This window comes from Mobula birostris, chromosome 3 (assembly GCF_030028105.1).
Source record: "Mobula birostris isolate sMobBir1 chromosome 3, sMobBir1.hap1, whole genome shotgun sequence".
NCBI classification, from domain to species: Eukaryota; Metazoa; Chordata; class Chondrichthyes; order Myliobatiformes; family Myliobatidae; genus Mobula; species Mobula birostris.
The window spans coordinates 119,282,298-119,305,084 of NC_092372.1; the positions used below are offsets into that span (position 1 = coordinate 119,282,298).

General features: G+C 41.4%; 1 protein-coding gene across 2 annotated transcripts in view; it reads left to right on the plus strand.

Annotated features, from left to right (window-relative positions):
• LOC140195241 (AT-rich interactive domain-containing protein 2-like) overlaps positions 1 to 22,787 on the plus strand; it is a 385,533-nt gene that overhangs the window by 111,612 nt on the left and 251,134 nt on the right. For both annotated transcript variants that reach the window (XM_072253261.1, XM_072253260.1), the window contains exon 3: positions 17,728 to 17,825. In XM_072253261.1, coding sequence (XP_072109362.1) covers positions 17,728 to 17,825 — 98 coding nt within the window. The remainder of the gene's footprint in view (positions 1 to 17,727; positions 17,826 to 22,787) is intronic.

Here is a 22,787-nt window from a genome sequence, read left to right on the forward strand (position 1 = left end):
TTGAAGCATCTTAGGCTGGTGAGACCAGACTCTGTCATTAATGTGTGTGCTGAGCCTATGACTTGATGGAATGAAAGTCACTGGTATGTATGTTGAATAAGCCTTTTGCCAAAATTAATCTTAAGTGAGTCTTTTATGTTTGTGCATTGGTAGCTGATTTGATCTTCAGAATAGTCATAGTCGTACTTTATTGATCCCAGGGGAAATTGGTTTTCGTTACAGTTGCACCATAAATAGTAAGTAGTAATAGAACCATAAATAGTTAAATAGTAATATGTGAATTATGCCATTAAATTATGAAATAAGTCCAGGACCAGCCTATTGGCTCAGGGTGAATGACCCTCCAAGGGAGGAGTTGTAAAGTTTGATGGCCACAGGCAGGAATGACTTCCTATGACGCTCTGTGCTGCATCTCGGTGGAATGAGTCTCTGGCTGAATGTACTCCTGTGCCCACCCAGTACATTATGTAGTGGATGGGAGACATTGACCAAGATGGCATGCAACTTAGACGGCATCCTCTTTTCAGACACCACCGTGAGAAAGTCCAGTTCCATCCCCACAACATCACTGGCCTTATGAATGAGTTTGTTGATTCTGTTGGTGTCTGCTACCCTCAGCCTGTTGTCCCAGCACACAACAGCAAACATGATAGCACTGGCCACCATAGACTCATAGAACATCCTCAGCGTCGTCTGGCAGATGTTAAAGGACCTCAGTCTCCTCAGGAAATAGAGACAGCTCTGACCCTTCTTGTAGACAGCCTCAGTGTTCTTTGACCAGTCCAGTTTATTGTCAATTCGTATCCCCAGGTATTTGTAATCCTCCACCATGTCCACACTTTTTGATCATAGAATTACTTGTATGATTTTTAGATCTTGGAGAGCTCCAACAATATGCTATATATTACACTCTGTCAAAAATGCAGGGATACCAACAGATATATCTCTGGAATCCAGCCTTGATGTGCAAGGTCTGTGACAGGACCTACTCAGAACAGCAGCTAGAGAAATCTTTCTTCTGAAGGGAAATTGCTCCTTCTAGGATAGGGCTCATCATGTTTTCCCTTACTTGACAATGGCCACTTTACTGGATTGCTGGGGTTGGTGACAGGTATTTGGATTGGTGCCTTTGTCACTTACTTCCCTGTGTTCTCTTTAGGAATTCTAGGTAGATTCCATCAGTCCATTCTGCTTTCACTAACTTGTTGTGAAAGCTGCCTATTTGCTTTCTTGTGAGAGGAATTTCAGAGCATGCGTGTACTGGAATAGTGACATTAGAAAAACTACATTTTGGCAGTTTCATTATTTGTTCATCTCTTCTGTTGGCAATGTCTACGTTCAGTAAATCTGCGAAAGAATGGCATTCAGTGCTTCTCTGGGTAATTGGCTGCTCCTAGGCAATGCAGGAGTTCCCATATTTTTATGGATTGAGTCTGTGATGCCCATGTACTCTGATTTCATTCTATCTAATGAGATGACCTTCATTGAGGGAAATGTAGATCACTTTAGCCACTTCTGGATAATCATTTTCTCATTATTCTTCCAGGAGTTAATCATTTATTACAGTGCCCTCGGTAACACATTTGTTGACTACCATTTTGAGAATTGAAGTAAAGCTGATGTTGTTTCAGAGTTTGGAGCAGAAATCTAGTTTTTATGTATCTACTGTAGTCATGAGTATCCTTCTGCTAATTACAGCTTGATTTTGCTTTGAGATCATGATTGGTAATTCCAGGCCAATGTGAATGAGACTTGAGCAGTGTTGGGAGTTGAGGTAAGATAGCAGCATTGTAGGAGTCCTGCCATGTACAGCTGCTATTAAAATGCCTCAGAGAAAGATGATTAGTTTCCTTAAGCAAAAGTTTATTTTAAATAATTGATCAGGAGGTGATGAATTAAAATAGGTAGAGATAAAAAGAAGTTGGAAATGTGGGGTGCTTGAAATCTGAAAGGTACATAACATAGAATAAACAATGAAGACCTTTGTCTCTGTGTAATGTAAACATGTAGAATGTGTAGGCGGTATAAGAGAGCATGGTAGTGTAGTGGTTAACGTAATGCTTTACAGTGCCAATGATTGGAAGATTGAGGTTCAATTCCTGCTGCTGGACTTTGTACTTTCTTACTACTGTATAATGTTTAGGTTTCCTCAGGTGCTCCGGTTTCATGCCATGTTCTAAAGACATACAAGTTAGGGTTGGTAAGTTGTGCGCATGCAATATTGGTGCAACAGCATGGTGAAACTTATGGGCTGCCCCCAGCACATCCTCAGCCTATGGTGGTTATTGACTCAAACAAAACATTTCATTGTACACGTGACAATAAAGCTAATCTTTAAAAATCTGTAAAAGTGGGTGTGCAGAGAAAGATACTAATCCTATGGGAATCAATTAAAGGCCAGCTGGTCCCAACATGTTTGTGGGAAGTAAGATATGGATGACAAAGTTTGGAAACCTTGGAGGACAAGAGATGTTGCTAACTAAGTCAAAAAGAAAAGCAAGCTTATGATTTAGGAAGCTGTGAAATTGGACAGGGCCTTTGAGGAATATAAAGGAAGAAGAAAAAAAACAGTAAGTTATGAGCACAAAAGGAAATGAAATTTTCTTGTGAGGAGAATTAAACAGAATCCCAAGACATTTTATACATACATTAAAAATAAGAGAATAATTTCAATGTTTGAGAAGTTTGTATAAGCACGTGGATGGTAGGGATATGGAGAGCTATGGTCTCAATGCAGGTGAATGGAGTAGGCATTTAAATGGTTTTGGCTTGGACTAGATGGGATGAAGGGCCTTTTCATGCTGTACTTCTCTATGACTGTATAATTAAGAAAGAGGGTAGGACCATTTAAGGACAAAAGAGGAAACTAATGCAAGGAGGCAGAGAAAGTGGACAAGGTACTAAAAGAAAAGAGTACTTGGCATCGGAGATCTTCTGACTGAATTTCTGTGACCAGTGGTGTTCCAGGGATCAGTGCTTTGTGAAATAAATTGCAGACAGCACAGAAATTGGTGGTGCTGTGGATGGCAAAGTAGGTAATCAAAGGAATTAGCAGAAATTCATCTAGTTTGAAATGTAGGCAGAGAAATGGCAGATGCCTTTTTTAATCCAGACAAGTTTGAGGTCAAATGGAATAGGAAAATACACATTAAGTTGCTGAATTGTTGTACAAGGATATCTTGGGGTACAAGTCCAGAGCACCCTGAAAGTGGCAACACCAGTAGGTTGGGTAGTATACGACATACTTGCCTTCATTGATTGGTACTTAGAGACCTGATAGAGTGGACGTGGAGAGGATGTTTCCTATGTGAAGGAGTCTAGGACCAGAGGGCACAACCTCAGAAGGATATCCCTTTGGAACACAGATGAGGAGGAATTTCTTTAGCTAGAGGGTAGTGAATCTGTGAAATTCATTGCCACAGATGTCTATGGAAGCCAAGTCATTGATATATTAAAGCAAAGGTTGATAGGTTCTTGATTAGTAAGAGCATCAAAGGTTATGGGGAGAAGACAGGCAAATGGGATTGAGAGAGGTAACAAATCGCCATGATTGAATGGTGGTACAGACTCAATGGCCAAATGGCCTAATTCTGCAGCTATGCCTCATGGTCTTATCAAAATCAGGAAGTCATATTGCAGCTGTATAGAGCTGGTTGGATTGCATTTGTTGTTCTTTTTCATGTTTCTGTTTGCCTCATTGCAGGAAGCATGTATAGGTTTTGGTGAGGCTGAGAAGAGGTTCACCAGGATATTGCTGGGATAAGAGTGTTATTTATAAGGAGAGTCTGGACAAACATTTATTGTTTTCTTCAGCGCCTTGGAGACTGAGGGAATATACCAAATTATGAGAAGGACAGATAAAGTCGATTTTTAGAACACAGTCTTCTCAAGAGGACCACAGCCTTGTTGTAGGGTTTGGAGGCTTGCATAATTCAGTTACCTGGAGAACTATGTTGGCTGGAGTCAGGGCCTTGTGCTTTGACTCTTGGTAAGGCCACCCATGCCAAAAAGGTCAAATGGTAGGCTAGAGTAAGAGTGGCTCACCTGTCCTCCAGGTGTGTGGATTCAGCTCAGGGTTAACTACCATGACTGGTCAAAAAACAATTGTTATGGAAACAGCAATGAAGAATCCTTCTATAAAGACAGAGATGGAGGACCTTCATTGCTGCCCTAAATGCTAGCACCGTAATGGGTAAGTAAGTAATAGATGAAGCTGAGAGGGCAAATTTAAAGGAGATTTGTGATGTACACTTTTCAGAGTGGTAGGTGCCTGGAAGTTGCTGCCAGGGGAAGTGCCAGAAATAGACACAATAGCAATGTTGTCAGTATAGACTTCGTGGGCTGAAGCACCTGTTTCTGTTAAGTACTGTTTTAATGTTCTATTCTGTTAGAAGTTGTAAATACAGGTCATTGGTTGTACTGAAAAACTATGAGTTTTTAGACCACAGATAATTTGGTGCAATATAGAACTTAGTGACAGTTAGTTTGTCAATTTTGATGAGAAAGGAATTGGGGGGAGTGTGTCATTGATTTTATGAAAATTAAGGATGATAAATGTTTCAACATTGACTGAGACTGTCACCATTTGCTGTCTTTCATCTTTCTATTCTTCTTTCTGTGTGACTCAACCAAGTGCTGAACTCTTGGTGGATCCTGTTCACTAGTTTCATCCAGACTCTCACCTGGAGGCTGAAAACTAATAGAGAGAGATGGGTGGGAAGCTGTAAAAATGACTGGATGATATGCATCCAGCATGGCAAGGCATCAATATAAACTTTTTAATTATCTTTTGTGACTAAGAACTGTTACAAAACATGGTCAGCATTCATCATGTTTGGAGATTGATTAATGAGCTGAAGTTTTTGAGTTTTTTGTTTGGCTGTGTCTAAGGCTTTAAATATTTTTGCAAGTTTGCCCCATTTTAAAATCATGTTAATGAAATGGCATTTGACTGTAGAATTATAGAAAAGAAACATTTCTGCTGATAAGCTTAATTGGGTTTACAATGCAGTTGAAATTGATTGATTTATTTACAGTGCATACTATAAACATTTTTTGATCTTAAAATGAACAATTCTTTTCAGTGGTTCAAAATTCAAAGTAAATTTATTATCAAAGTATGTATATGTTCATTTTCCTGCAGACATTTACAGGAAAATAAATATAATAGAATTTATGAAAAACTATAAAGACGGAAACAACCAATGTGTAAAAGTAAACAAATTGTGTAAATAATAAAAAAAGTAAATAAATAATACCGAATGCATGAGTTGTAGTCCTTGAAAGTGAGTCTATAGATTGTGGAGTCAGTTCCGTGTTAAGGTGAGTGAAGGTATCCATGCTGGTTCAGGAACCTGATGGTTGTAGGTTAATAACTGTTCTGAACCTGGTGACCTACCTCTTGCCCGATGATAGTAATGAGAAGAGAGCATATCCTGGTTGATGGGGGCCCTTGATGATAGATGTTGAGCACATTGTAGCTGTTACCTAGGGAGGGAGTTAAGTTAGTGCATTGCTGTCACATTCCATACTCAGTAGTACTGGACAATTAACAATTAATTTGAGCAGTAGCTGTAACAAAATTCCCATTTTCAATGGTTGTAAATCCTTTACATCTCCCAATGATGGTGAAGCATTTCTATTATTCTGACATTGCTATGCTTCTCCACCCCAACAGGCCTTTTCACCCACCATCTCAATGCTGACCATTTTGTCTATTTACACTAATCCCATTTGCCTGCATTAGGTCCATATTCATCTACAGTCTGTTGACTTAAATGACTCTGGAAATCTTGTCAAAGGTGATGTTTTATCTACCTCCACTACAACTTCTGGTAGTGCACTGCAGATCTCAACTCCTCTCTATTTGGGAAAAACAGTTCCTCCTTAAAATTTCTCTCATACCTTCAACTTATGCCCTCTTCTTTTTTTCACTCATACCACAAAGACAAATGATTTTGATCATCTACTCTGTCTATCTGCCTTAATTCTCATTCTCGCCTTTGCCCTTGCCTGCACCCTCCCTAATGATTTAAGTCACCCTTGCACTCTCTCTTGCCTGTCAAATGTGGACCCTAGAAGTTCACTCTTTCTTCTGCAACTGCACCTTTGACTTCCTGACCTGCAGACCACAATCAGTAAGGATAGGCAGCAACACCTCCACTACCATTATTCTAAACTCTGGAGCTCTACAAAGTTGGACCCTTAGCCCCCTAGTCTACTCCCTGTACACTTGTGATTGAGTGGCCAGATTCTGTTCTAATGCTATCAACAAATTTGCAGATTATACTACTATAGTGGGATGCGTCTCAAATAACGACGAGTCAGAGTACAGGAAGGAGATAGAGAGCTTAGTGACATAGTGTCATGACAGCTATCTTTCCCTCAACATCAACCAAACAAAAGAACTGGTCATTAACTTCAGGAAGGGGAGCAGTGCACATGCTCCTGTCTCCAGCAACTTTGCAGAGGTTGAGCAGGTTAAACACTTCAAGTTCCTAGGTGTGAATATCATGGATAGCCTGTCCTGGTCCAACCATGTTGATGTCATAGCTAAGAAAGCTCACTTATTTCCTCAGGAGGCGGAGGAAATTTGGCATGTTCCCATCATCTCTTTACCATTTTTTGTCGATGCAGCATAGAAAGCATTATGTCTGGATGCATAATGGCTTGGTGTGGCAACTGCTCTGCATATGACTATATAAAAAAACTGTAGAGATTTGTGAACACGGGTTAGCACATCATGAGAAATGGCCTCACCTCTGTGGACTCTACTTTCCCGCTGCCTCAGTAAAGCAGCCAGGATAATCAAAGATCTCACTCACCTCAGTCATTCTCTCTACTCCCCTCTCCCATTGGCCAGAAGATAGAAAAGCCTGTACCACTAGGCTATAGGACAGTTTCCTTCCCAGTTACATCATTCTTGAATCAACCTCTTGTATTATAAGATGGACTCTTGGCCTCACAATCTACCTCATTATGATCTTGCACTTTATCACTTACCTGTATTGCACATTTTCAGTAGTTTTTACACTTTATTCTGTATTGATATTGTTTTATCTCAATGTACTGAGTAATGATTTGTCTTGCATATCAACAGTATGCAAGTTGCGCAGAGGTATAAAGAATAAATCAGATGAATTTGAAAGGATGGAGACCAAGGTGCAAATAATGTCTAAGACGGAAATGAATGTTAGTTAATCAAAGCTAATCTGTCTGGAGCAATATAAATAAGGGAAAATAAATGAGGGTTGTCAGTAGAAGAAAATATACACCCTGAAATACAGTGGATTCTCGTAAATTGGGCCATTGGTTATTTGGGGCAGTTGCTTATTTGGGACAACTAAACAACAAGAACTAATTGAGAAATTTCATTTACTTGAGACACTATGCCACTTATTTGGGACAGGACACTGTTGCTGAATAGTTTCTAACCAATGTTAGTCACATGCACTCATATGACCATTATGCATGGCATCGTGCTTAGAGCAAACAGCTTTTCAATAGCAGCAGTTGCATGTTAGTTTTTTAAAAATCAGTGAATTTTGTTACTGGTAGTTGGCAAGAAATAAACATTCAGACAAATTAGAACTGTTTTGCTCACTGCAGCTTCAAGCATTCAGGCTTGTGGATGGTAGAAACAGCTAGATGTGTAAATGAAACGATTTCACTACTTCAGGAAGTTAGGAACTACAAAGAATTTGAAGAAGTCAACAATCATCTTGAATGTTACAATGAAAATGAAGATTTGAAGGATGCAATGATTGAAAGTATTGCATGAAAGCAGTCCATTACCTGTACTGGGTGTCTGTCCCAATTTTGTCAATCAAAAGAACATGGCATTGTATCCTGGATGAAGTCCTCTGTCGATAACTACATTGGATTCTGGTTAATTGGAACATAACGGGACCAGTACATATTGGCCCAATTAAGCAGCTGCTCCAGTTAGCCAAAGTTTCATGGAAATAGTTAAAAAGGTAGATAAAAAATTGACATTACCATTTAACTGGCTGGAGGAGAAGATGGTGGCGTGACGCAGCGCATGTAGCCTCTCCGGTGAAATGATATCGTATTTGTTAAATAGGGTACCATGCACAATTCTGATTTGATGGAGACAGCCGTGAGAGCACGGAGGAACATCTGGAGTAACTTCTGAAATGCCCGGTTCGCTGCCGCTGCTACCGTGCGATCGAGAATCTCTGGAGGGAAGGCCCCAAAATCCTCAGCTTTGCCTGCTGCTGGCAGCCGGGGCTGGGGTCGAAGCGCTCGGCAGAGATGGTGCTTGGTGCTCGGTGTCGGAGGGCTGGTTGGAGCTCGAAGTTTTCGGACGACTCAGAGTCGGACTGTGGCCGGGTATGGCAGGGAGAGTTTTCTTCCTTCTCCCGTCTGCGTGAGATGTGGGACTTTCGAGAGACTTTGAACTTTTTTACCGTGCTCATGGTCTGTTCTTCATCAAGTTATGGTATTGCTTGCGCTGTTGTAACTATATGTTATAATTATGTGGTTTTAGTCAGTTTTTCAGTCTTGGTCTGTCCTGTGTTTCTGTGATATCACACCGGAGGAATATTGTATCATTTCTTAATGCATGCATTACTAAATGACATAAAAGAGGACTGCGTGTCCTCATAATCTAATCTAATCTAATTATGTATTTAAATGAAATACAGAATGAATTAGAACACTGCCAATAATACTACAGTACTGTAAAACTGTGTATTAATTCCTAATACTTATTGATGGAGAAGGTTATCCAGTGTATGCTGCCATGTTCCTTTGGTTGACTAAATGAACAAAATCAGCAGATACTCCTGGTGCAGGTGGCCTATCCTTATACGATACTATTGATGATTACCATCTTTCAAATCTTCATTTTCATTGTAACATGTAAGATTATTGTCAATACCTTTAAATTCTCTTGTCAGATTTGTCTTGTCCACATTGAGACTCAAGTTGTTGTGCTTGCACCATTCTACCAGTCATTCTGCCTCCTCTCTGTACGCTGTCTCACTATCATTGTTGATGAGTCCAACCTCTGTTGTGTCATCCACAAACATGATGATTCAGTCATGTACCAACAGCAGGCTGAGCACGCAGCCTTGGAGGGTGTGGGTGCTCAGCATGATGGAGCTAGAGGTGTTGCGGCCAATTAGACTCACTGTGGTCTTTCTGTGAAGAAGTCGAAGGTCCAATTACAGAGAGAGGTTTTGGGACTGAATGAGGAGAGTTTACCCACCGTCTTCTGAAGGATGATTGTATTAAATGCCGAGCTGGTTGATAAACAGCATCCTGGCATATGAGGCACAGTTTTCCAGGTCAAGTCAAGTCAAGTTTGTTTGTCATTTTGACCATAAGCTGCTGGTACAGTACACAGTAAAAATGAAACAACGTTCCTCCAGGACCATGGTGCTACATGAAACGACACAAAACTACACTAGACTATGTGAGACAGCACAAGGCTACACTAGACTATGTGAGACAGCACAAGGCTACACTAGACTATGTAAAACAACTAAAAACTGCACTAGACTACAGACCTGCACAGGGCTACATAAAGTGCACAAAACAGTGCAAGGCATTACAATAATTAATCAAGAAGACAATAGGCACAGTAGAGGACAAATTACAATATAATAATAAATGATGTAGATGTCAGTCTAGACTCTGAGTATTGAGGAGTCTGATGGCTTGGGGGACAGGACTGAGTAAAGGGCAAGAGTTATGACATCATCGGTGGACCAATTTGAATGATAAGTAACACTCACAACACACTGGAGGAACTCAGCAGGTTGGGCAGCATCAGTGGAAACGATCAGTCAGCGTTTCGGGCCGGAACCCTTCGTCATCAGGTTCCGGCCCGAAACTTTGACTGATCGTTTCCACGGATGCTGCCCGACCTGCCGAGTTCCTCCAGCGTGTTGTGAGTGTTGCTTTGACCCCAGCATCTGCAGAGTATTTTGTGTTGAACAGTAAGTAAACTGAAAAGGTCCAATGTAGCAGGAGAATGGGATTTAATGTGATTCATAACCAGCCACGCAAAGCATTTTGTTATTGTTGAGGTCAGTGCACTAGACAGTAGTCAATAAGGCAGGTTACTGTCACCCTCTTGGGCACTGGGATGATGGTAGCTGCCTTGAAGCCTGCAGGGACATTGGACTATTCCAGAAAGGTGTTGAAGATGTCTGTTATAACCTCTGTTAACTGGGCTAAATAGTCCCTCAGCACCTGACCAGGTATGTTATGAAGTGCTGCAACTTTTTGTGGGTTGACCCTGGCTAGGGTCTTCCTCATATCAGTTATGGCCAGACTGAGTGCCTGCTCCACTGGAAGAGGGTGCCTTCCTTGCTGGCACATTGTTTCATTTATCAAACTATGTGTAAAAGATACTCAGACTATCAGGAAAAGAGGTGTCACCATCTTTGACACGCAGGAAAGTTTTGTAGTCTGTTATGGTCTGAATGCCCTGCCACATGTGCCTTGTATCTCTGGTGCCACAGAAATGGCTCTATATTCTCTGTGAATAATCCCATTTTGCCTTCCTGGTGTGGGAAAGCACAGCTCTTGCTGAACTGAGAGCCGTTTTACTCCCGATCTGAAGGTAGTATCCTGATGTGTCAGCAGTGCCAGACCTCTGTTGTCAACCGTGAACTTTTGATTTGCCCTCACAGAGATGTGTTTAATGTTGGTGACGTTCTCAGTTCACTTCTCAATATAGCCAGTCACAGATCCTGCGTATTCATTGTTAATGTGATAGTCATAGTATTGCAGGACTGTTTTGAAAAGATGGACAGGAACTTAGTCAGCGAGGAGCTACCTGAGGTTGCTCCTTCTGGCCAGGTCCTTACCTCCCTTTGAACTGGTTTGACTTGCTTGATATATATGCAGTCTAAGTGCAGGAATTAGATAAGTGGTCAGAGTATCCAAGGTGGGAGTGAAGGTCACCATGGATGTTGGTACAAACCAGGTCTAATATGCTCTCACCTCTGGTCACAAAGTCAACATGCTAATAGAAACAAGAGAAAAATCTGCAGATGCTGGAAATCTAAGCAACACACACAAATGCGGGAGGAACTCAGCAGGCCAGGCAGCATCTATGGAAAAGAGTACAGTCGACGTTTTGGGTCGAGACAATTTAGGCAGGACTGTTCTTAAGTTAGCATACCTGAAGAAGCCAGCAGCAAAAAAGAAATTGTAGGATTGTGTGGTTCGCAGGTCACTGATGATGCCAAAGCTCTCAGCTTTAGAAGAGAGGGAGGTAATGGCATTGATATGCATGTGGAATTGATATTACTCTTGGCTGAGATATCTAAAACCATAGGTGCTTACAGGCGCGGATGTAAACAGCCACAATCACGCTGGCAGTGAACTTCTTCGGTAAATAGAACGGTCTATACTTCACCGTTTAAAAAACTCTGCAGGGGTGAACGGCAAAAGTTCAGTCAACCTGAAATGTTGACAATCCTTTCCTTTGATGGATGCTACTTGACTTACTGAGTTCTTATAGCAGATTGTTATACAATTAGTAAATTACTCCAATTCTTGTGGAGGCTTTCGTGTGGTGATGACTTGGGGTTTTGGTGATTGTGTTACTAACCGTGAACCTTACATTACGGTGTAACAGATGCTGGAAATCTCTAGTATGAACACAAAATCTAGTTTTTTTGGTTTAGGAATTCTTCTTGTTCATTGAATAGGCCCAAAGTGTGTTTTTCCCTGGAAGTTGATTACAACATGACTCCTAGTTGTTCCCTTCCACACCTAAATTGTACATCTGCTGCCCGGTGCTCCTTGCCTTGACACTTGGGATTGAATTTCAGCTCACAAATTGTCCATTCCCTGAACTATCATTTATTATTGCAGCTATATTTCTGCACCTCACTTTCTGCTTTTTGGCAGTGATCTACACTCTACTATGGATTAGTTTGATATCAATTCGAAAGCAACAATGTCACAAACCATTCAATAGAAAGGTAGAGTTTTTAAATGGTAAAAAATTTAATGGTGTTACATGGCTGGATGATCCAGCAAGCAACCAGGAATAATTTATTGGTCTTTACTACAAATGATTTGAGTAGAGCCATCTTGCTGCAATTGCATCAGGACTTGATGAGTCCGCGTCTAAATTATAGTGTGCAAGTCTGACTTCCTTTTGTAAGGAAATGTCTTGTGGGACCATGGTAAAGGTTTATTCACTAGATGGATTCCTTGGATGGCAGTTTGATAGTACAAAGGTAATTTAAGTATATGGAATGAAAGCTGTCAGCTTTAGAGGAAAGGGAGGTAATGGCTTTGATATGTAGGTGGCATTGATATTACTCTTGGCTGAGATATCTAAAACTGAAGGCTGCTGTCTCAAAATAAGGGCCCTGCCATTCAGAGCACAAGTAGGAGGTTTCTTTGGAAGATAGCGAATCTTAAGAATATTCTGCCTACAAAGGTTGAAAGGGCTTAATTGCTGAGAATTAATTGATGCTTGGGTTTTAAGGGAATTGAGGCTTATGTGGTTAGTGTAGAAAAATAGAGCTGAGATAAAGATTAACCTTAATCCTATTTAAGGTGGAGCAAGGCATGTGGGGATACTTCTGCTGCTATTTGTGTTCTTATTGATTGCTAGAGTCTGTCAACTTGATACCCACACATGTGCTGTATTATTTAATTTAACTTCATGAACTCATCATCATTATGTGCTGTGTCGTATGATGTGGGTGATCCTATCCATGACCATGACTGCTCTTGGCAAATTTTTCTACGAAAGTGGATTGCCATTGCCGCCTTCTGGGCAGTGTCTTTACAAAATGGTTGACTCCAGCCATTATCAATACTCTTCAGAGATTATCTGCCTGGCATCAGTGGTCACATAACCAGGATTTGATTCTGGTTTTGATCAAATTCTGATTTGATGGAGACAGATGTGAGAAACACGGAGGAACATCTGGAGAAATTTCTGAAATGCCCGGTTCGCTGCCGCTGCTACTGTGTGATCGAGAATCTCCAGAGGGAAGGCCCTAAAATCCCCGGCTTTGCCTGCTGCTGGCGACCGAGGCTGAGGTCAAAGCGTTCGGATAGAGATGGTGCTTGGTACTCGGTGTCAGAGGGCTGATCAGAGCTCAAAGTTTTCGGACGACTCAGAGTCGGACTGTGGTCGGGCATGGCAGGGAGAGTTTTCTTCCTTCTCCCGTCTGCGTGAGATCAGACCATAAGACAAAGGAGCAGAAGTCGGCCATTTGGCCCATCGAGTCTGCTCTGCCATTTTATCATGAGCTGATCCATTCTCCCATTTAGTCCCACTCCCCTGCCTTCTCACCATAACCTTTGATGCCCTGGCTACTCAGATACCTATCAATCTCTGCCTTAAATACACCCAATGACTTGGCCTCCACTGCTGCCCGCGGCAACAAATTCCATAGATTCACCACCCTCTGACTCAAAAAATTTCTTCGCATTTCTGTTCTGAATGGGCGCCCTTCAATCCTTAAGTCATGCCCTCTCGTACTAGACTCCCCCATCATGGGAAACAACTTTGCCACATCCACTCTGCCTTTCAACATTCGGGATGTGGGACTTTCGAGAGACTTTGAACTTTTTTACTGTGCTCATGGCCTGTTCTTCATCAAGTTATGGTATTGTTGCACTGTTGTAACTATGTGTTATAATTATGGCAACACACATCAAAGTTGCTGGTGAACGCAGCAGGCCAGGCAGCATCTCTAGGAAGAGGTACAGTCGACATTCCGAGACCCTTGGCCTGAAACGTCGACTGTACCTCTTCCTAGAGATGCTGCCTGGCCTGCTGCATTCACCAGCAACTTTGATGTGTGTTGCTTGAATTTCCAGCATCTGCAGAATTCCTGTTGTTTGTGTTATAATTATGTGGTTTTTGTTAGTTTTTCAGTCTTGGTCTGTCCTGTGTTTCTGTGATATCACACCGGAGGAAAATTGTATCATTTCTTAATGCATACATTACTAAATGACAATAAAAGGGGACTGCGTGTCCTCATAATCTAATTTGTGATCTGCACCAGCTGCTCATATGACCATCTACCACCTGACCCCTTGGCTTCTCGTGATCCTGTTTCGGGGGGTGGGGTATCTAACTAGGTACTACGCCTTGCTCAAGGGTGACATACAGGCTAACGGAGGGAAGGGGCATCTTATACCTTTGATAGAGACGTGATTCATGAACTAAGGCAATTAAATGATATAAGTTGTCATCGTTTTTCTTCTTTGAATTATTCAGTAGTGAGAAGTGAAACAGTGCCTTGTAGAATTAAATGAATGATGAATATTACACAAGCCACAGTTATTTGTCACATCTGATCTACATTTAAGTAGCAGCAGTATACTAAGTTTTCTCCAGTATTTACTGATGGGACATAAATTTTTTCACTGTTTCCTTTCTTGATATTATTACCATATTTTGTGTTTTTTGTTTGGCTTCTAAGTGACTAACAGAGAATGAGTGAACAAATAACCAATACAGTGGTATCACTAAGTAGGTGGAAATTCAGAATGAAGTGCATTGACTCTTCAGGTGCCCAGATGTCTGAAGTGAATTTGAAATGTCAGAGTCGAAAGTTGACAATATGGTTATTATAATCCTGATGCATGTTCTAGATCTGAAATGTTGACTGTTGCTTTCCTCTATCTGTTTGTGTTTTGCTTTAGATTCTAGCATTTGTATTCTCTTGTGCTTCCATGATTATTGTAATGTTCAATTACATAAAATGATACAAAAGGACAAAATAACAGTAAAATCTGCTTATTTGGGATGCAAATAATATTTTAGCTCAATTAAGTGGCTACCCAAATAACCAAAAGTTTCATGGAGTTAGTTTAAAAAGGTATAAAAAAAAGACAAATTACTGTTTAACTAAGTAATAAATTATGGATTTAAATGAAATACAGAAAATTTCAAAGTTCAAAATAAAATTTATTATTAGAGTATGTACATGTCACCACATACAACCCTGAGATTTTTTTTCTGTGGGCATACTTAGCAAATCTATAGAGTAGTAAGTGTGAACTGTTCATAAGGAAGTAGAGGTGCTTTCTTCTCAATAATATTTATGTGATGGATCCAGGTCCAGGATATGTCCTCTGAGATAGTGACACCCAGGGATTTAAAGTTATTAACTTCCTCCACCTCTGATCCTCTGATGATTACTGGCTCATGGACCTCTGGTTTCCCTCTCCTGAAGTCTACAATCAGTTCCTTGGTCGTACTGACATTGAATGAGAGCTGCTGTTATTACACCACTTAGACAAGTTTTCAGTCTCCCTCCTGTATGCTGATTCATCACCACCTTTGAGACAGCACACAACAGTGCTGTTGTCAGCAAACTTGTATATGGTGTTGGAGCTTTACTTAGCCACATAGTCATAGGTGTAAAGCAAGTAGTTCAGGAGCCAATGAGGTAGCATCTGCTGTTGACTTGTTGCCAATTCAGTAGGTGAATTGGAGCAGATCCATATCACCGTTCAGGCAGGAGCTGGTGTGCTATTCACCAGCCTCTCAAAACACTTCATCACTGTGGATGTAAATGCCAATAGTCATTTAGACAGATTATCATGCTGTTCTTGGGCTCTGGTGCGATTGAAGCCTCCTTGAAGGACTCTCTGAGGGAGCGAGAGGTTGAAGATACCTGTGAATACACCAGCTAGGTGGTTGGCACAGATCTTGAGTACTCAGCTAGGTACTCCTTTCGGATAGGATGCTTTCCTTGAATTCACTCTCTTGAAAGCAGACCACATGACAAGCTTTGCTATTCACTACATTGCAAGATTTAGCTTTGTAGGAGGTTATAGCATTCAAACCATGTCACAGCCATTGAGCATGCCCTGTTGATTCCAGTCTAGTCCAGAATTTTCACTTTGCCCGAGACTTGGCTTTCTGGAGATCATACCTGAACCTCTTGTAGCATTCTTGATCTCCAGACTTGAATGCCTCTGAACTGGCTCTCAGCTGGTTCCAGATTTCATTGTTCATCCAAGGCTTCTGATTAGGGAATACCCTGAGTGATTTCATGGGAACACACTCATCCACAGCTGTTTTAATAAAGTCGGTAACAACCCTGGTGTCGTCATTCAGGTCCTCAGATGAGTTCTTGAACACTGCCCATTCCAATGACTGAAGACAATCATGTAACCGTTCCTCAGTCCCTTGGTTGTCTTTATCTCTGAAGCCTGGCTCTTTAGGCTCTGTCTATATGCAGGTAGCAGGAGTGCAGCCAAATGATCCAACTTGCCAAAATGCGGTCTCAGAAAGGAACGATAGGCATTCCTTATTGTAGTGTAGCAGTGGTCTAGTATGTTGGGACTTCTGGTGCAACAGGTTACATGCTAGTTTTAATTGGGTAGGGTTTTCTTCAAAAAGGCCTGGTTAAAGTCACCAACTATAATTTGAAATGCATCAAGAAGGGCAGTTCCTTGTTTACAGACAGCATTGTGCATTTTTGTGAGTGCTTGCTTATAAATGGCCGCCGGTGGTTTGTAAACTGTGGTCAGGATCACGGATGAGAACCCTAAAGGCAAATAGAATGTTTAGTCGTTAGTTGTTCTAAGTCAGGGGAACAAGTAATTGACATAACCCCAACATACCTGCACCAACAAGAATTGACCAAAAAGCATACACTGCCATCTCTTAAATTAGAACACAACTAATACTATTATAGTACTGCAAAACTGTGCATTGGGCCCTAATAGGTGTTGATGGAGGAATTCATCCAGTGAACTGCCCATCCTGATGTATTTCAATTATAGTTGGTGACTGTAAATGAAGAAAATCAGTGCAGACACTTAGTAAGGATTTGCACTGCCTTTTCAGGCAATGCTTTCAACAACTGCATCCTCCAAATCTTCATTTTTATTGTAACATTCAAGATGATTATTGATATATTCAAATTCTTTGTAGTCCCTAACATGTTGAAGTGGTGAAATTGTTTCATTTTCTATCCTGTCCATTTCTGGCATCTTTAAGCCTGAATGCTTGAAACTGCATGAGGAAAAAAGTTCTGAATTGTCTTTCTACTTATTTCTCTCCAACTATCAGTGACAAAAACCACTGCTTTTTTGAACATCAACACATGCAATTAACCCTATTTAAAAACTGTTCACTCTATGCATGGTGTGGTGTCTGTTGGCTACTCAAGATCACACGACCTGACGCTAGTTAGAAACTGTTTTCATTCTTTAAGAGTTGTCCCAAATAACCAGCTGTCCCAATAAACTGATGGCCCCATGAATTGGAGTCCACTGTTACTGGAAACACTCAGTAGGTCAGATAGCATGTGTAGAGATGGCTGTACTTTGGTTTCATCACTGTTTGTCATTGCAGTGAAAGCTTATGACTGAAAATGAGCAATATTTTTTATATTTCCAGGTCCTGCAGAATTTTGTTTTTGTTTTTTTTTGTTGTAAATTGCTTTGGATTCACCAAAATTAGCAAGAAAATTGCATTTTAGAGGATTTTTAGAAAGAAAACAAATTCACCAAGATCATAATTTTGATTTGTTCTCTTGTCAATGTTAACAGTACACATGGCTTATGACTAATAATGCGAAGAAGGAAAAATTGTCAGCACATGATTGAATGAATTGACTGAGCATCCACTCTAGTTACCATAACAGATTTTGCTATGTAATTTTATGATTTAATAAACATAGTAGTAAGAATATGAGAATTGGTATCAGTTTAGTGTGCACAATTTTACTATACCTACATTTACTTTTTTAGGTAACAGATAAAGGTCTCTGGGCAGATCTTTTGGAGGAATTCAACTTTCCAAAAGGTTGCGCCAATGCGGCTTTTGCTTTGAAGCAGTACTACCTGAGGTGAGTGAAAATAAGTGAATATACCTCATCCTATTTGCACGTTGGTTCTTTCTGTGCTGACACAAGTAGGCATGAAATTCTTCATGTTAACTTAATTGTTTAGTCATTTAATTATTGATAATGTTTTTATCTCAAATTAGCCAATTGTATTGCATTTAACTTGTATTTCTATAGTTGTCAAATGTTTGGCATATAATTGCTTAGTACAATGAATGGATGGTCTAAGCAGTTTCCCTTCTAAGTGCATGTACAGTAGGAAGAAATCAAGAATATTGTCATGAAATACCAAAGTCATGCTTCCAATTGATAATGGACAAAGAGACATGGGAATAAAAATTTGAAATTTCAGATCTTTCCAGGCACCATGCTACTAACAAATATATTCCTGGCAAAAGTAAAGTTCTAGCAAATATGATTGTCAGGTGGTGGTGCTGCTGTGTGGGAAATAATGCAGTAGCTCTACTGGAGATGTGGTTTAAAAAAGTTAGGAGTGGACACTAAATATTCCTAATTACAACATGTTCAGGAAGGTGTAAAGGATGGGGAGCAGGATAACTATTTAAAGGTAATAATTTGGTCAGACTCTTGCTAGCCTATTGATTCCAATGTATTTCTTTGGTTTACTGTGACTACCTGCAAGAAAAGTACATATACATATTAGGATAGTAAACTTACTTTGTAATTTGAACTTTGAATTTTGATTGTAATGTGGAATTAGAACTGAATGTTTTGGATAGTACTAGAGGAAAGGGCAAGCAATGGGAGATTTTTTCTGAGGCATATTTGAAATAACTGAAACACGAGAAAATCTGCAGGTGCTGGAAATTCAAACAACACACACAAAATGCTGGTGGAACGCAGCAGGCTAGGCAGCATCTGTAGGAAGAAGTACAGTCGACGTTTTGGGTTGAGACCCTTCATCAGGACTAACGGAAAAAAGAGATAGTAAGGGATTTGTAAGTGGGAGGGGGAGACCCGAAATGATAGGAGAAGACAGGAGGGGGGAGGGCTGAAGCCAAGAGCTGGGAAGTTGATTGGCAGATTCAAAGAACTTTCTAGTTCAATATCTCCTTGATCAGTGAAGATGAAATAATTGCCATATCTGGTTCTGGTGTGAGTCAAATTGATGATCTATAAGGGGATCACTTGGGGAATGGTAAATATAATATCCTAAAACTTGGATTATGAATGGCAAAGAACAGTGAGAAACCTGGCAGTAGGTTTGGCCCCTCAAACCTGCCCCTTCATTCATGGCTAATCTATGCCAGATGTCAACTCCTCCTTTGCTTCAGATTCCTATCGTCTTAATCCCCTAATCTTTCAAAACACATTTACCTCTATTTTAAATACATCAAATGAGATAGTATTCATAACATTCTGGGCAGACTTCACAAGATTCACGACCCAGTTGAGATCCTCAGTCTGATAATTTTTAATCAAGTTCCCTCTCGTTTTTTCTAGACACTGTCAGTTACAAACCTGTATGATCTTTCCAGGTAGGATCACCTGACCGTTCCAGGTGTCAGTCTCATAAATACCTCTGAACTGCTTCCAATTACATCCTTCCTTGAAGACCAATACTGTGTACAGTACTCCACATGTGGTCTCCATATAAGTGAGGTATTGCCTTCCTACTTTTATATTCAGTTCCCTGAATGATAAAATACAACATTCTCTTAGCTTTTCTAATTAATTGTTATATCTTTATGTCAGTCTTATGTGAATCATATACCAGAGCACCAAGATCCCTTTGCACCTCAAGAGTTCTAGAATCTCTCACTGTTAAGATATGCTTTTTCTTATTTTTCCTGTGAAATAGACAACTTTACTTTTTCCCTTCATTATGTTCCATCTCTGCCCACTCTCTTAAACTCACTACCACCTTCCTGCTAGCTTTGTCATGAACAAAGGGCCAAGAGGACAGCTTTAACATGGATTTGAATTTTAAAAGCTAGTCCTTATTAAGTTCTTGAATTTGCTGGAAACCGTAACATATTTTGTTCAAAACCATCCTTCAGGGGAAAATTTCTGGTCTATTTATGAGTCCAAGTCCAGCAATGTCTTCATGCTAATCTGCTTTCTGAAATCAAGCTGTTTGGTTGAGGCAAAGTTGTTACATTAACAGAATCAGATCACCTGGCAGTAATCTAAACCCCTAAATTGATACAACATAGTCACACCTCCTGCCCAATCAACCTAGCAAAGTCTTTCTTTCAGACATCAGGAGACTATGCCCTAGAGTAATTCAGCTTGATATATTTAGACTCTGAATTGTACTTAGCAGTCAATGTGCCAGATTCCTTCAAAATATGTCGTGGCCCACTTCCAGCATGAACCCCAAATGGAATATAGTGATATGCAGTGACTTGATGTCAGTGTCCTTAAACTTCAAAGTCTTAGGGCATCGGATTAAACCAATGCAAGGCAATTTCCTCTTAATTGACACCTATCATACACTTTCAATTTAACAAGTTAAAGTTAACGCAGTTTAGAACTATCCATTCAACTTCGATCAAATACCTCTGGAGTTAGTAAGGACACCGCGGAGCTTCATTTAACTCGCTTCGACTGGAAGAGTCTGGTGCCGACATGGAGACCATAAACAAAGACGGGGGAAGCATGGAGGTTTGCGTGCTAGGCTAAGGCTAAATCCACACCGGCCAGCACTACCTAGCATCTTCCTCGCCAATGTTTGGTCTCTGACGAACAAGCTGGCCGAACTAAGGACTTGGACCCTCACACAAAGAAGGCTTATGGATTGCAACGTCATGTTTTTTATGGAGACGTTGCTAAGCAGTGATGTCCCAAACAACGTGCTGGAACTGGAAGGGCGCATGGTCTGCTGGGCTGACAGAGCTGCAACATCTATAGGTAAAAGTAGGGGAGGTGGTTTATACATCTACGTGAATCGATCATGGTGTACTAACTCTAACGTTGCTGACACTTATTGCTCTGCTGATCTGGAATACCTGATTATTAAGTGCAGACCTTTTTATCAACCTCGAGAATTTACATGCATCACTGCTTTCGCAAGTTTATGTTCCACCGGATGCTAACACTAAAGTAACCATGAAAGACCTCAGTACCGCAATTAGCAAGCTGCAGACATTGCATCCAGACGGAGCCTTTATTGTCGCTAGGGACTTTAATCATTGTAACCTACGTACCGTGCTTCCAAGATTTTACCAAAATGTATCGTGCACCACAAGGGGTAATGAAACCTTAGATCATGTCAACACAAATGTGGCTGACGCTTACAAAGCCACTACCCTCCCCACCTGGGACAGTCCGACCATCTTTCATTGTCTCTGCTTCTCAAGTACTGCCCGGTCATTAAACTGTGAAAACCACAATGAAGACTATTAAGATCCGGCTGGAGGGTGCTGACTCTGCTCTTCAGCACCAATTCCAGCACACAGACTGGAGCACGTTTGCTGCCCATGCCACCACAGACTCTCAGATTAACATTGATTTATATACCAACTCTGTCCTTGAGCACATCAACTAGTGTGTAGATAGAGTGACATCACAAAAACAAATAAAAGTTTTCCCCAATCAGAAATCATGGATGAACAGAGAAGTCTGCCTCCTGCTCAAAGCCAGAGATTCAGCCTTCAGGCCTGGAGACCGGGAGGCTTACAGCTCAGCCAGGGTCAACCTGAGGATGGGAATCTCTTAGGCTAAACACATATACAAACAGAGAATCGAGGAGCATTTCAACTCCTCGGACCCCCAGTGCATGTGGCATAGCATATAGGTCATTACAGACTTCAAACCACCTAGTACTGTGCCCCCTTCCAGCTCTGCTTCCCTCCCGGATGAGCTCAATTACTTCTATGCTCGCTTTGACCGAGAGAACAGGGAGGTCACCCTCAAAGCGGATCTCCCACCTGGTGAACTGCCTCTCTCACTTTCCACCTCCGATGTTTGCTCCACCCTGAGCAGGGTGAATGTACGGAAGGCAGCTGGTCTGAATGGAATACCTGGCCGTGTGCTCAGAGCCTGTGCAGGGCAGTTGGCTGGGGTCTTCATGGACATTTTTAATCTGTCCCTGGCCCAGGCAGTTTTCCACACAAGCTTCAAGATCGCCACTATCGTGCCAGTGCCGAAGCATTCCACTGCCACGGGCCTGAATGACTTCCGTCCAGTTGCACTCACCCCCATCATTGCAAAGTGCTTTGAGAGACTGGTTCTATCACATCTGAAATCCTGTCTGCCCACTACCCTGGACCCCCATCAATTTGCCTCTCGCACCAACAGGTCACCAGAGGATGCCACCTTCACGGCACTTCACTCTGCCCTGACCCACCTGCACAGTCCAACTCTTACATCAGAAGGCTGTTCATTGACTTTAGTTCGGCATTCAATACTGTGATCCCTTCCAAGCTGATCGCCAAACTTCGCCAGCTTGGTATCAGCTCATCCCTCTGCAATTGTACCTGGGACTTTCTGACTAACAGACCTCAATCAGTTAAGTTAGACAACCTCTCCTCCTCCATTCTCACCCTGAACACCGGCATGTGCTGAGCCCTCTTCTGTACTCCCTTTTCACCTATGACTGCGTTCCTGTACATGGTTCTAGCTCCATAATCAAGTTCGCAGATGACACCACGGTGGTTGGTCTGATCAGAGGGGATGATGAGACGGCCTACAGGGACGAGGTCCAGCACCTGGCCGCGTGGTGTGCTGACAACAACCTGGCCCTTAACACCCAGAAGACCAAGGAGATCATTGTGGACTTCAGGCATGCGAGGAGCCACTCTTACGTCCCCATCTACCTCAACGGAACTGTAGTGGAGTGTGTATCAAGCTTCAAATTCCTTGATGTCCACATTTCCGAGGATCACACCTGGTCCCTGAACTCCTCCATCCTGATCAAAAAGGCACAACAGCACCTTTATTTCCTGTGGAGCATCAAGAAAGCTCACCACTGTCCCAGGATACTGATGGACTTTTACCACT